Source organism: Geotrypetes seraphini, chromosome 8 (assembly GCF_902459505.1).
Source record: "Geotrypetes seraphini chromosome 8, aGeoSer1.1, whole genome shotgun sequence".
NCBI lineage: Eukaryota > Metazoa > Chordata > Amphibia > Gymnophiona > Dermophiidae > Geotrypetes > Geotrypetes seraphini.
Genome location: NC_047091.1, coordinates 1,327,652 through 1,340,364, shown reverse-complemented (window position 1 = coordinate 1,340,364; position 12,713 = coordinate 1,327,652). Strand labels below are relative to the sequence as shown.

The 12,713-nt window shown below is 35.6% G+C and overlaps 1 protein-coding gene across 4 annotated transcripts in view; it reads left to right on the top strand.

Annotated features, from left to right (window-relative positions):
- Window positions 1–12,713, top strand: part of SPTBN2 (spectrin beta, non-erythrocytic 2) — a 293,681-nt gene that overhangs the window by 64,225 nt on the left and 216,743 nt on the right. For all 4 annotated transcript variants that reach the window (XR_004540403.1, XM_033955666.1, XM_033955664.1 and 1 more), the window contains one exon: window positions 8,774–8,865. Coding sequence is in view for 3 of the 4 variants with exons in the window: in XM_033955666.1 (XP_033811557.1) it covers window positions 8,774–8,865 (92 nt within the window). In the remaining variant the exon portion in view is untranslated. The remainder of the gene's footprint in view (window positions 1–8,773; window positions 8,866–12,713) is intronic.

Here is a 12,713-nt window from a genome sequence, read left to right as displayed (position 1 = left end):
ATTCTCAACAAACACCCTCTCTAATCTCTCATCAAGTAAACTCCACTACAATAAAATCATCACCCTTTGATGTGGAAACTAAACAACTTAAGATAGGTTTAATTAATATACGTTCCATAAAATCAAAGTATCATCTTTTAAAAGATCTTATTATACATAATTCTTTTGACGTTTTATGTCTAATCGAAACATGGCTTGTAGAAGGGGAGGAAGCATACCTCAGTTATGCTTGTCCTCCTGGTTTTTCCTTTATATTTAATCATCGGTACAATAAAAAAGGTGGAGGTTTAGCAACTATTTATCAAAATTCCCTTTCATTAACTAAAATTGACTTTTCAATAAACACACATATTGAATACATACAATTTTCTATTCATACAAAACCAAAAACCGATATTTTCTTATTGTATGTACCACCCCCAATTAATAATGATACTCTTAACCATTTACAAACTCTTCTCTTTGACTTTGGCTCATCAACACTAAATCCATTAATTTTAGGAGATTTTAATATTCATTTTGATGATCCTACCAACAACTATACTAAATCCATGCTTTCTCTAATTAAAGATTTAGACTTATATCCTCTAATGACACAACCAACCCATCAAGCTGGTCATATATTGGATATGGCTATAATTCCCATTTCAATGACTTCAAAGTACATTGTAAATCCATTACACCCAGTTCCATGGTCAGATCATTTTTTAATTTCAATATCATTATCTCTTTCACACAGCACAGATCATTGCGAGTCCCGGAAACTTAATATTAGAGATTTCAGTAATCTTACAACAGAATCAATTCTGGCATCCTTTAAGTTAGATTTCTCTGATACAATAAATACTGATATTGAAATTCTATTAACAAAATGGACTACTTCTATAAACACATTACTTGATGAGCTTGCTCCACTACAATCTAAAACATTTTCTTCAAAACGAACAAAAAATCCATGGTATACAGCAGATTTAGCACTTATGAAAAAACAACTTAGATCTATTGAACGAAAATGGAGAAAAAATAAAACACACGAAAATACTCAAATATATAAAGAACACTCAAAAATATATAAATTAAAAATTAACCACGCAAAAGAAAAATTTTATTCAGAAAAAATACAAAAAGCTAAAAATCCAGCAACACTTTATGCATTACTAAATTCTTTAACAAATACAAAAAAACAGCAAACACAAGCTCTTAGCTCTTTACCAACAGCTCAAGCCCTTTCAGATTATTTCATTGAAAAAATTATAAATATTAGAAAATCTTTGACGAAACAACACTCTAATATCGAACAAGATCATATAATCACAAATTTGCCGTATTGAACATGTTCAAATTTCAATCTGCCTAATCTTACGGAATTGGAAACTATAATAAAACTCATTAATATTAAAAGTTCAAATGCAGATTCATATCCTCCATTTATTCTAAAAAAATTCTTTGACTTTTTTGGTCCTTTTGTTCTACAATTAATAAACGAAAGTCTTACACAAAGCATTATTCCTAAATCTTGGAAATCTTCCATTATTCGCCCAATTATTAAAGATCATAAGATGAGTTCAGAAAATGTTTCAAATTATAGGCCAATAGCTAATCTTCCTTTTTTGGCAAAATTGACGGAAAAAATTGTGTTTAATCAGGTTGCAGAATTTATTGAGAAAACTAACGTCCTTCATCCAAACCAGACAGGATTCCGACAATACCACAATACAGAATATTCGTTAATAGGAATGACTTCGTCGATTCACTACTTCTTGGATCATCATCAATCAGTTTTATTAATATCTATTGATCTTTCTGCTGCTTTCGACACCATTGACCATCATATTCTATTAGACAGACTTCAAACAATTGGTATTACTGATCAAGTATTATCATGGTTCATATCTTATTTCACAGATCGCACATCCACAGTTACATTTAATAATACAAATTCTAAAACCTCACAATCTTCTCATGGTATTCCTCAAGGATCTATCTTATCCCCTTTACTTTTCAATATTTTTTTGGCACCATTGATGACAGTTTGTCAATCAATAGGATTTCATGTTTACGCATATGCGGATGATATTCAACTTCTGCATCCATTAGATCCCAACAGTACTTCAGACATTACATCAATAAATAATAAACTTGAACAAATTCATCAATGGTTAGATAGAAATAGGTTGGCCCTCAATATTGAAAAAACAAAAACATTACTTTTTCCTTGGAAAGAAACTTCTAAAATTATTACTCCTATTATTATAAAAAACATTCCTCTTCAAATAGTTGACAGTATTAAAATTCTAGGAGTGACATTTGATAGCAAATTAACCTTCCATGAACATATAAGCAATATCATTAAATCTTCATTTTATAGACTTCGTCAAATACGTTCTCTCTCGCAATATCTTTCTTCTAAATCATTAAATATCTTGGTGCACTCTTTAATAATTTCCAAAATTGATTATTGCAATGCCCTCTTTCAAGGGATTACACAAAAAGAAATAAGAAGATTACAAATAATTCAAAACACCGCCATCAAATTAATAACAAAAAAGAAAAAATTTGATCATGTAACGCCACTTCTCAAAAATGCCCACTGGCTTCCAGTATCGCACAGAATAACTTATAAAATATGTCTGCTCACTTTTAAAGCAATGCTTTATAAAACTCCGGCCTTTATCTATAGAACTCTAATTCCCTACTCCACTAATAGATCATTAAGATCCAACGAACAACATTTACTTACAGTTCCTTCTCTTAAAATTATAAATACAAGAAGACAATTCATTTTTTCAGTTACAGCGCCACAAATATGGAATTCCTTGCCAATCTATTTAAGAAATGAACAAGATATTGATAAATTTAAGATCAACCTAAAAACGTTCCTTTATAAAGACGCTTTCGATTAAGTACTTATAAATAAGAACACAATGATGCATTAATCTTAATTCCCAACCTCATGTTTTGACCCTACCTCTCTTTTTATTGAATTTTGTATTTCTTATCCCTTTTCCCTTTTATTCATGTCATGTCAAGTATGTATATAGTATATCGATAATTAATGTTTTAGATTATATGTAATTTTAATTTTATTTTGTTTTAATAAGGTAATTTTGTATCCACTCTTATTACTTTGTATTAATGTTCATCGCTTTGAAAATATGACAAAGCGATCAATCAAAAATTTAATAAACTTGAAACTTGAAACTTAAACTCTATCATATCATCCCTGAGCCGTCTCTTCTCCAAGCTGAAGAGCCCTAGCTGCTTTAGCCTCTCCTCATAGGGAAATCACCCCAAACCTTTTATCATTTTCGTTGCCCTTCTCTGTACCATTTCTAATTCCGCTATATCTTTTTTGAGATATGGCGACCAGAACTGCACACAGTATTCAAGTTGCAGCCATACCATAGAGCAGGGGTGTCAAACTCAATCACATAAAGGGCCAAAATCTGAAAAAAAGGCTTAAGTCGTGGGCTGAATTTTTTTTTAAAGATACTTAGGGGTTCTTTTATTAAGGTACGTTAACCGATTTAGTATGCACTATGTGTTGTAATTAGGAGGCGAGACATTTAAATTGAATAAGGTTGGACAGACTGGATGGACTATTCAGGTCTTTATCTGCCGTCATCTACTATGTTACTTTGTAAATGAGCACCTTAATAAAAGGCCCCCTTAATCTTAGTAGAAGTCTAGGGTTACAACCTCTCCAACCCCATCTCAGCTCTGTGATACAAACAAAAAAAAATAAAAAAGACAAAGCTTTGCTGTTTCTGAAACACCAGGATCAGGATTGTTAACTGAGCTCAGATAAGTTCATTATTTAATATTGCAAAATTATTCACTTACTTTGGGGTAAATGATGAAAAAACTTGTGCTTATGTCAAGCTTATTTAATATGATATCTCTAACGCTTTTATATTGAATATTTATATATAATTTTGTTTTGATTTTTGCCTGACTAAATTATAACTTCCTAAGAATACCAGCCCCAAAATACCTTTCGTCAGCTTCAGGTCTACGCCGCATCATCTGTAGGTTCACGCGGCCTGCAGAGGATCGCTGGTCGGCTGTAGCGATCCTAGCAGGCCGCCGTAGCCTCAGCTGCACGTTCTCTTTGGCGCAGTCCCATACGTGAGAGGGGCAGGTCCGTGCCAGAGGGAAAGTGCAGCTGAGGCTACGGCGGCCTGCTAGGATCGCTACTGCCGACCAGCGATCCTCTGTAGGCCACATGAACCTATAGGCGATGTGGCATGAATCTACAAATGATGCGGCGCTTGTACCGGCGGACCGGGCCAAAGTTCAGTAACCCGTGGGCCAGAGTTTGACATGTCTGTCATAGAGCGATACAAGGGCATTATAACATTTTCATCTTTGTTTTCCATTCATTTCCTGATAATTCCTAACTTTCTATTTGCTTTCTTAGCCTCTGCCGCTCATTGAGCTGAGGGGTTCGACGTATCTTCAACAATGACACCTAGATCCTTTTCCTGGGCAGTCACTGCATCATGTTGCTATCGTTGGGGTTTCTCTTTCCCACATGCATCACTTTGCACTTGCTCACATTAAATGACATCTGACTTTGTGTCATCAGCAAATTTAATTATCTCACTTGTTATTCCCATCTTTAGATCATTGACAACAAATATGTTAAAAAGCAGCGGTTCCAGCACAGATCCCTGGGAAACCCCACTATTTACTCTTCTCCATTGTGAATATTGACCATTTACAATACAATAAATCAATTTCTAGACCGCATAACCAAATAGTTCTATGCGGTTCACAAAAGAGTAATAAGGATACAGAAATAATCTGAATGAAGAGATCTAATTGCCTATGTATTTGTTAAAGAGATGGGTCTTCAATTGCCTTCTAAACTGAAGGTAAGTGAGAGACAAGGAGCACAAATGCCTGAAATCACTATCGCGCATGGCAGCTTGAAAAAAGAGTTGTCACTCGTGAAATTTTTTATATTTACAGCCATTAACTGGTGCAAAGGCAAACAATGCATGAGTTTTTCTCAAGTGTTTCTGAGATGAAAAAACAAATAAATCTGTCAGGTATTGTGGTGCCTGACCAGTAACGACTTTATAGTACAAACAACCTAGTTTGAAAACAATGCTCGCTTCCACAGCGAGCTAATGTAACCTGCGGTACAATGGAGTAATATGTTGTATATACAGCTCTCCCTCTGGATTCACGGGTTCCCTACTCGTGAATTCGGTTATTCGCAATTTTTTATTTTCTTGTTTTTGCAGGCTGCCTGAACCTCCCCGGACCTTGCCTGGTGGTCTAGCAGTGACGTGAGGCAGGAGCGATCTTCCTATGCTCCTGTCCCGTGCAGAGCCATCATCAAAATGGCTGCCGTGAGTTCCCTTTGTAGTACAAAGATTGCTCCTTCCCCGCGTCACCACTAGACCACCAGATAGAGAGGTGGAGGTGGGTCAGAGCGGGCCCAAAAAATTATTCATGATTTTCCCTATTCGTGGGCCGGCTCTGCACCTAACCCCCGCAGTCTTAAGATGTTCTTTTTGAATCCCACAAGGTAGAATTTATTGCAGTAGTCAAGCTGGCTCAGCACCAGAGACTGAACCAAAGTTCTAAACGCAGGGGCGTCAAAATAGGATCTGAGTGAACGCAGTTTCCACAGCATAAAAAAAAAAACTTGCGGACCACTTTGTCAACTTGATGTTTAAACCTACTCTCTGTTTTCTGTCTTTCAACCAGTTTTTAATCCATAATAGGACATTACCCCCTATCCCATAATTTTCTAATATCATCAGAAGTCTTTCATGAGGTACTTTGTCAAATGCCTTTTGAAAATCCAAATACACAGTATCAACTGGTTCACCTTTATCCACATGTATATTCGCCCCTTCAAAGAAATGCAGTAGATTAATGAAGCAAGATTTCCCTTGACTAAATCTATGTAGGCTTTTTCTCATTAATCCATGCTTACGTATATGTTCTGTCATTTTGTTCTTTATAATAATAGTCTCTACCATTTTGCCCGGCACCAACATCAGACTCACCAGTCTATAATTTTCCAGATCACCTCGGGAACTCTTTTAAAAATCAACGTCATGTTGGCCACCCTCCATCCTTCTGGTATTATGCTGGAATTTAAAGAAAAATTACAAATTACTAACAATAGCTTTGCAAGTTCATTTTTCAATTCTGTCAGCACTCTGGGATGTATACCGTCCAGTCCAGGCAATTTGCTACTGTTCAATTTGTCAAATTGACCCATTGTATCATCCAGTGTTAAAGAAATTTGTATGAGCTTCACTGATTCATCAGAATTGAATACCCTTTCTGGCACTGGTAAACTCCCCGACGTCTTCCTGAGTAAAGACCAAAGCAAAGAATTCATTTAATCTCTGCAATGGCCTTGTCTTCCCTGAAAGCCCCTTTAATCCCTCGGTTGTCTAGCAGTCCAACCAAGTCTCTTCCTGGTTTCTTGCTTTTAATATACACCTAAAAAAGCTTTTACTGTGTGTTTTTGCTTCCAGCGCAATCTTCACCTTCCTTATTAGCTTCTTGCATTTGACTTGACATTCCTTGTGCTGTTTGCAATTATTTTCTGAAGGATTCTTTTTTAGATCTAATAGTTTCCTTCACGCTGGCTGCTATTTGGTCTTCTTTTCTCCTGTTTTAATGCATGAAATATATCTAATCTTGGCTTCTAGGATGGTAGTTTTAAATAACATCCTTGCCTGATGTAATTTTTGATCTTTGCAGCTGTACCTCAAAGTTTCTTTTTTACCATTCTTCTCATGTTATCATAGTCGTCTTTTTTAAAGTTAAGTGTTGCTGTATTAGATTTCCTGTGTAAACAAATCTGATCATGTAATGATCACTGTTATTAAGTGGCCCCAGCACAATTTCCTCCCTCACCAATTCATGCTCTCCACTAAGAACTAGGGCCCAGATGCACTAAAGCCAGCTATTGTCACTAAAACCTGTTTTGACAGCTTTAGCTTTGATCATATTTGCTGACCTGATGCACAAAAGGGCTCAAGTTGCTTAAAAATTTGATATACCGCCTCTCGTACTTCTAAGCGGTTTTACATAATAAAATAATTAAAGAGGGTGACAAACATGAGACAGACAGGACTAAGTGGATTAAAGGTAGGAAGCAATCCAAGGAGGGGAAGTACAAATTGGGTAATCTCATCTGAGAGTCAAAGCGAGGAGGTCTCTTAATGATTAAGTGAAGGAGAAAGCGAGAAAGGTTTTAGAGATTAAAGGCATCTTTGAAAAGGAATGTTTTAAGTTTGCCTTTAAATTTTTCTAGAGAATTTTCATCGCGTAATTCAGGGGGTAATGATCCGGCCATTCAAATTAGCTGAAACCCCATGCAAACTAGCCAAGCGATTGGCTATGTATAAAAAAAGCTAGAGTTTAGCGATTGAGGTTTTTTTCAATTTTTTTAATGGCATTGATATTTTGTGTGTGTTACAAGTGTAGAATATCTGTCCCATTTTTTAAAAAAAAGCCTCCCCCCCCCAGCTGATGATGGCCACCCTCGTGCGAGAAAAATATGGCAGGACGGATGCCCACTCCCTACTGCCACCAAAGGCTCACCTCTACTCAGTCAAGCCAATCAGGGCCTTACACTCCTCCCCATGTATTCTGCAATACAGAGGGAAGAGCATAAGGCTCTGATTGGTTCAGATGCCTAAGGCCCCCACCTAAGGGGAGGGGCCTTTGGCATCTGAGTCAATCAGGGCCTTAGGCCCCTCTCTGTGCATAGAAGATTGAATATCGGGATGTTGCAGAGCAAAACAAAAGAGGGGACTCGTTCTTGAAAAGGCCTTCAGGCAAACTTGTTGAACCCTAAGGTCAAACACATAAAGAATGAAGAAATAGCTAAAGCTAAGTACATAAGTTTTGAACTTTCATAGATAAATGGTTTCCAAAAATGATAAATGAATTCTTTGAATTCAAGCACTAATGAATTGTACAAAGCACTTTAAACAAAATTAAGGTCTGATGATGAATAAAAGCCTAAAAACAAAGTAAGCCTTCAAATAGTTTGGCTGGTGGTTGGCTGGAACTGAAGACCGTAGAGCTAATAAACAATCTACTATCTATAAAATTTCACTTGTAAGTTATTTATTTTAAAGTTTATTAAATGCCGTTGTGGGATTCATGGTGTATATCATACTGACAGCTTCATAAACAATATCGGGCTATTATAATATATTAGTTCTAATTTAGGCATCATTCAAATAATAACATGCTTTCCTAGGCTGATATAAATTGAAAAAGGCACAGATATTCACTGTTAAACAATGTCCAGGATTGCTTCTAGACTCTGTTGACAAAAAGAAGTGGGGTCCAATCTAGAACTATCTTCCAATTAAGACCCTCCATCACTTCCCTTCAACCTCCATCGCTTGTATATTCAGTCTGTTACTCAGTTAGCTATCTGGGTAGCAGACTGAATATTATACCTACCCAGCTTCATTCCGGATATTGCCAGAGTCTTTCCAGAGCTCAGGTTGTAAGTGCTGACACCCACAGAGGTGCTTGATTAAATATCAAGGCCTTATTCAGCTGGCAGTAGTTAGCTTTAAAAAACAAAATCACTGATCCCCTGCCCGTTGAATATTGGCTGAATAGTTATCAGAGGTTGTGCACGTAATGTTCTGAACCTTAACACAGTGTAAGAAATACAGGACTAAATTACATGAAATTAAATTGGCAAAAACACAGTGCTCTGTCCCATAATGTATATTCACTGATGCTACACTTGTGCCTATTCCTTACTTAGATCCAGGACATAAGTGTGGAAACTGAGGACAACAAAGAAAAGAAGTCAGCCAAGGATGCACTGCTGCTCTGGTGCCAAATGAAGACAGCAGGGTAAGAACATGGCCTATCTTGCGGGAGGGGAAGAAGTCAAGGGATACTTTTAAGAATATCAATATGGAAAACTTAATACCATTATTAAAAAAGCTTTTTTCTAAAAATTGTGCACTGGACATATGCCCTTCATCTCTTTTTGTTTCTCTTTCAAATAATACTCTATTATGGTTAGCTGAATTTATTACTAGACTGTTGGCAGAAGGATCTCTTCCGCAAAATATGGGTAATATTGTTATGCCTAGTCCAAAATAACAAAACAGCGATCTTCCTCAACCATCTAATTTTATTTATTCATTTATTTTTAGTTTTTATTAACAAATTCAAACAATTCCAACAGCATAAAATCACACATATCATGTACATAAGTGATTAGTCAAAATTTATGTACCATGACATCTTGTAGTCCTTTCTGCACAACGCCAACTCTTTCGCCTTTATTTTCTCCACCACTAGTATGGAGAACCATATCGGCTTCCTATTTCTCTTGTTTTTATTGATTTTCTTCACATAAAGGTCCCTAGCCATTTTTATTGCTCCTTTCAGCTTAGACCACTGTCTTTTCACTTCTCTTATGTCCTCCCATCCTAACAGCTCTTTCCTATAAAATCTATATAATATAAAACCTATAAAATCCAACAAACTAACGCACCAATATTTCTGGATCGTCTTCTAATACCATATTTTCCAGTCAGGACACTCAGATCAACAGAACAACATTTGTTGACTATCCCTTCTTTAAAAGTAATAGGTACTAAGAGATCTACTATCTTTTCGGTTATAGCACACCAGATCTGGAACGACTTACCAAGTTACCTACATGGTGAATCCTCATTAGAAAAATTTAAAAGCTCTTTAAAAAGTTACTTGTATAGGGATGCATTTGAGACATAGATAGCATAATTCTTCTATCATTAAAGCATATGCTCTAATACTTAATTTCAATCAGCACTCCTGCACTACTTCCTGGGCACTCTAGACCTCCGTTGCCTTGCTTCACAATAATTTTATGTTTTATTTTATCTGTTTAAGTTTTACCTGGTTTTAATTGTTTTTTATGGTTTAATCTTCATTCAGCTTTCTGCCTTCAGCTTCCTCTGCCGCCGCGCAGCGGCAGCGAGCCGGACTCCTCCCCCAAAAGGTCAGCTGTTGATTCATGCTCTATATTAACAACCTTACTGCGGCGCACGCCGCAGAGGCGCAGAAGGAGCGCGCAAAAGGAGCAGGTCCTGCTCCTTAGTGCGCTCCTTCGTGCGCAGCCAAAGGGCGCTACAAAACCTTATTCTAAATACACTATCCAATCTATCATCTCACCTACAAAGCTTCTATTCATTGGATTCATATATTTTTTATCGTTAGAACTTTTTTTTCTCTTCAACCAAATAACATTACCTATACAATCAAAATCATTAATGTCTGATATAACAGCCACACACAATATCCCATCTTTTTGGGGCCATCGTCCCTTTAAACAGAAATCCTCTAATTCTCTTCACACTTCTCTTATAAACATCCCCATCGCACCTACATCCAATTGTACAGGAACTCCTGCTGCCAATAGATTTAGATTCGGCCTTATTAATGTTAGATCTATTAAAAACAAATATCATTTAATAAAAGACGAAATCGAAAACAAAAAATTGCACGCCTTATTCATTATAGAAACATGGCTAGCGGACGGAGAAGAAGCGTACCTATCATACTGTTGCCCTTCCAACTTTAATTTTATATTTAATCATCGTCACAATCGTAAGGGAGGTGGATTAGCCGTAATTTTTAAAAATAATTTCTTAAGTTTACTTGACCAATCCCCGAAATTAGCTTCAATTGAGTATCTTCATTTGAAATGTAACTTCAATAACCAAATTGATTTTCTCCTATTATATGCTCCTCCACCTTTAAATCCAAATAAATTTTCTCTGCTTCAGGACATATTATTTGATTTTTCATCGACCTCGAATATTCCTTTTATCCTTGGCGACTTTAATATTCATTTTGATGACCCTACCAATCCATACACAATAGATCTTTTGAATATTCTTACTCCTTTAAACTTACAACCACAAATAACAGTACCTACACACACAGCCAATCATACATTAGACATGGTCTTTATACCAAGTACACAAATACCTAATTTTACCGAATTGTTGATTTCTCCTATACCTTGGTCTGATCACTACTTTATAACCTTCAACTTAAACCTATCAAAAAATATGCAAATACATTTCCCACTCAATACCAAAACAATTACTTTCAGAGAATTTAATAACCTGGAGGACAAAGATTTAACCTCTTTTCTTGATCTAAACATCCTAACCTCCAATTTTGATTCAATATCAAATCAAGTATCAGCTTGGAACACATCATTGACCTCTCTTCTAGACAGAATAGCCCCAGTAACTACAAAAACCATCTCTACTCGCAAGTTCATTAACCCTTGGTATAATAATGAATTACAATTGATTAAACAACAATTACGTTCACTTGAAAGAAAATGGCGATCCAACAAAACTCTTGATAACTTACAAAAATATAGGGAAACTGTTTCCCTATATAAAACCAAAATTAATTTATCAAAAAAATCATATTTCTCTAAAAAAATAGAAAAAGCAAAAAATTCTTCCATACTTTACAACATTTTAAAATCTATGGACCCCACAAATAAAATAAAAAATTCTTTGCACAAATCTTCTCTAAAAGCCCAAGAATTAGCCAACGCTTTCACTAACAAGATAAACAACATACGCAATGCTTTCACTCAAAACACATCCACAAATATCATTAATTCTGATCAATCACACCACATTCCAACAGCAAAATGTTCAAACTTTAAAATTCCAGTATTACAAGAGATTGAATCTCTATTTCCCCAAATGAATCTAAAAAGTTCTCGATTAGAATTAATTCCACCATTTTTTCTGAAAAAATTCTTCTCACATTTCGGTCCTTTTATACTACCTATCATCCAAAATAGTTTAATTACGTCTACAGTCCCATCTCAATGGAAGTATACATCTATTACTCCTATTGTTAAAAATTACAAAATCAGTATCAATGAGTTATCCAATTACCGGCCGATATCCAATATACCATTTCTTGCCAAAATTACAGAAAAACTCGTATTCAATCAACTTTCGGACTTTTTTGAAAAAACAAATGCGTTACATCCACATCAAACTGGATTTAGAAAGTTTCATAACACAGAATACTCCCTGATAGGTTTAACATCCAATATTCAATACTATTTAGACCACCACAGATCTGTCGTCTTATTTTCCTTAGATATCTCGGCCGCCTTTGATACAATTGACCACGAACTACTTCTACATCGACTTGAAGAAAAAGGAATAACCGGGAACGTCCTAAATTGGTTCAAATCCTATTTCAATAACCGAACCTCATCCGTTAGATTTAACAATGAAGAATCTTCTATTTTTACTTCAACTTTTGGAATCCCTCAAGGATCCATCTTGTCTCCCCTACTATTTAACATTTTTTTGTCACCACTCCTAGAAATTTGTCAGGCAACAGGTTTCATCCCTTTTTCATACGCGGATGATATCCAATTGATTCACCCTGTAGATCCCGAAAGCGACACTGACATCTTCTCTATTAATCAAAAATTAGAGTTAATACATAACTGGCTGAACTCAAACAAACTAGCTCTGAATATTAACAAAACAAAATCCATTCTATTTAAATGGAAAAAAGATATTTCACTGATAAAACCTTTTCTAATTAATAATATACCTATCAGCACGGAACCAACGGTTAAAATTCTTGGAGTGCTATTCGATAATAACTTATCCTATCATGAACATATCTCTTCCATTGTTAAACATTGT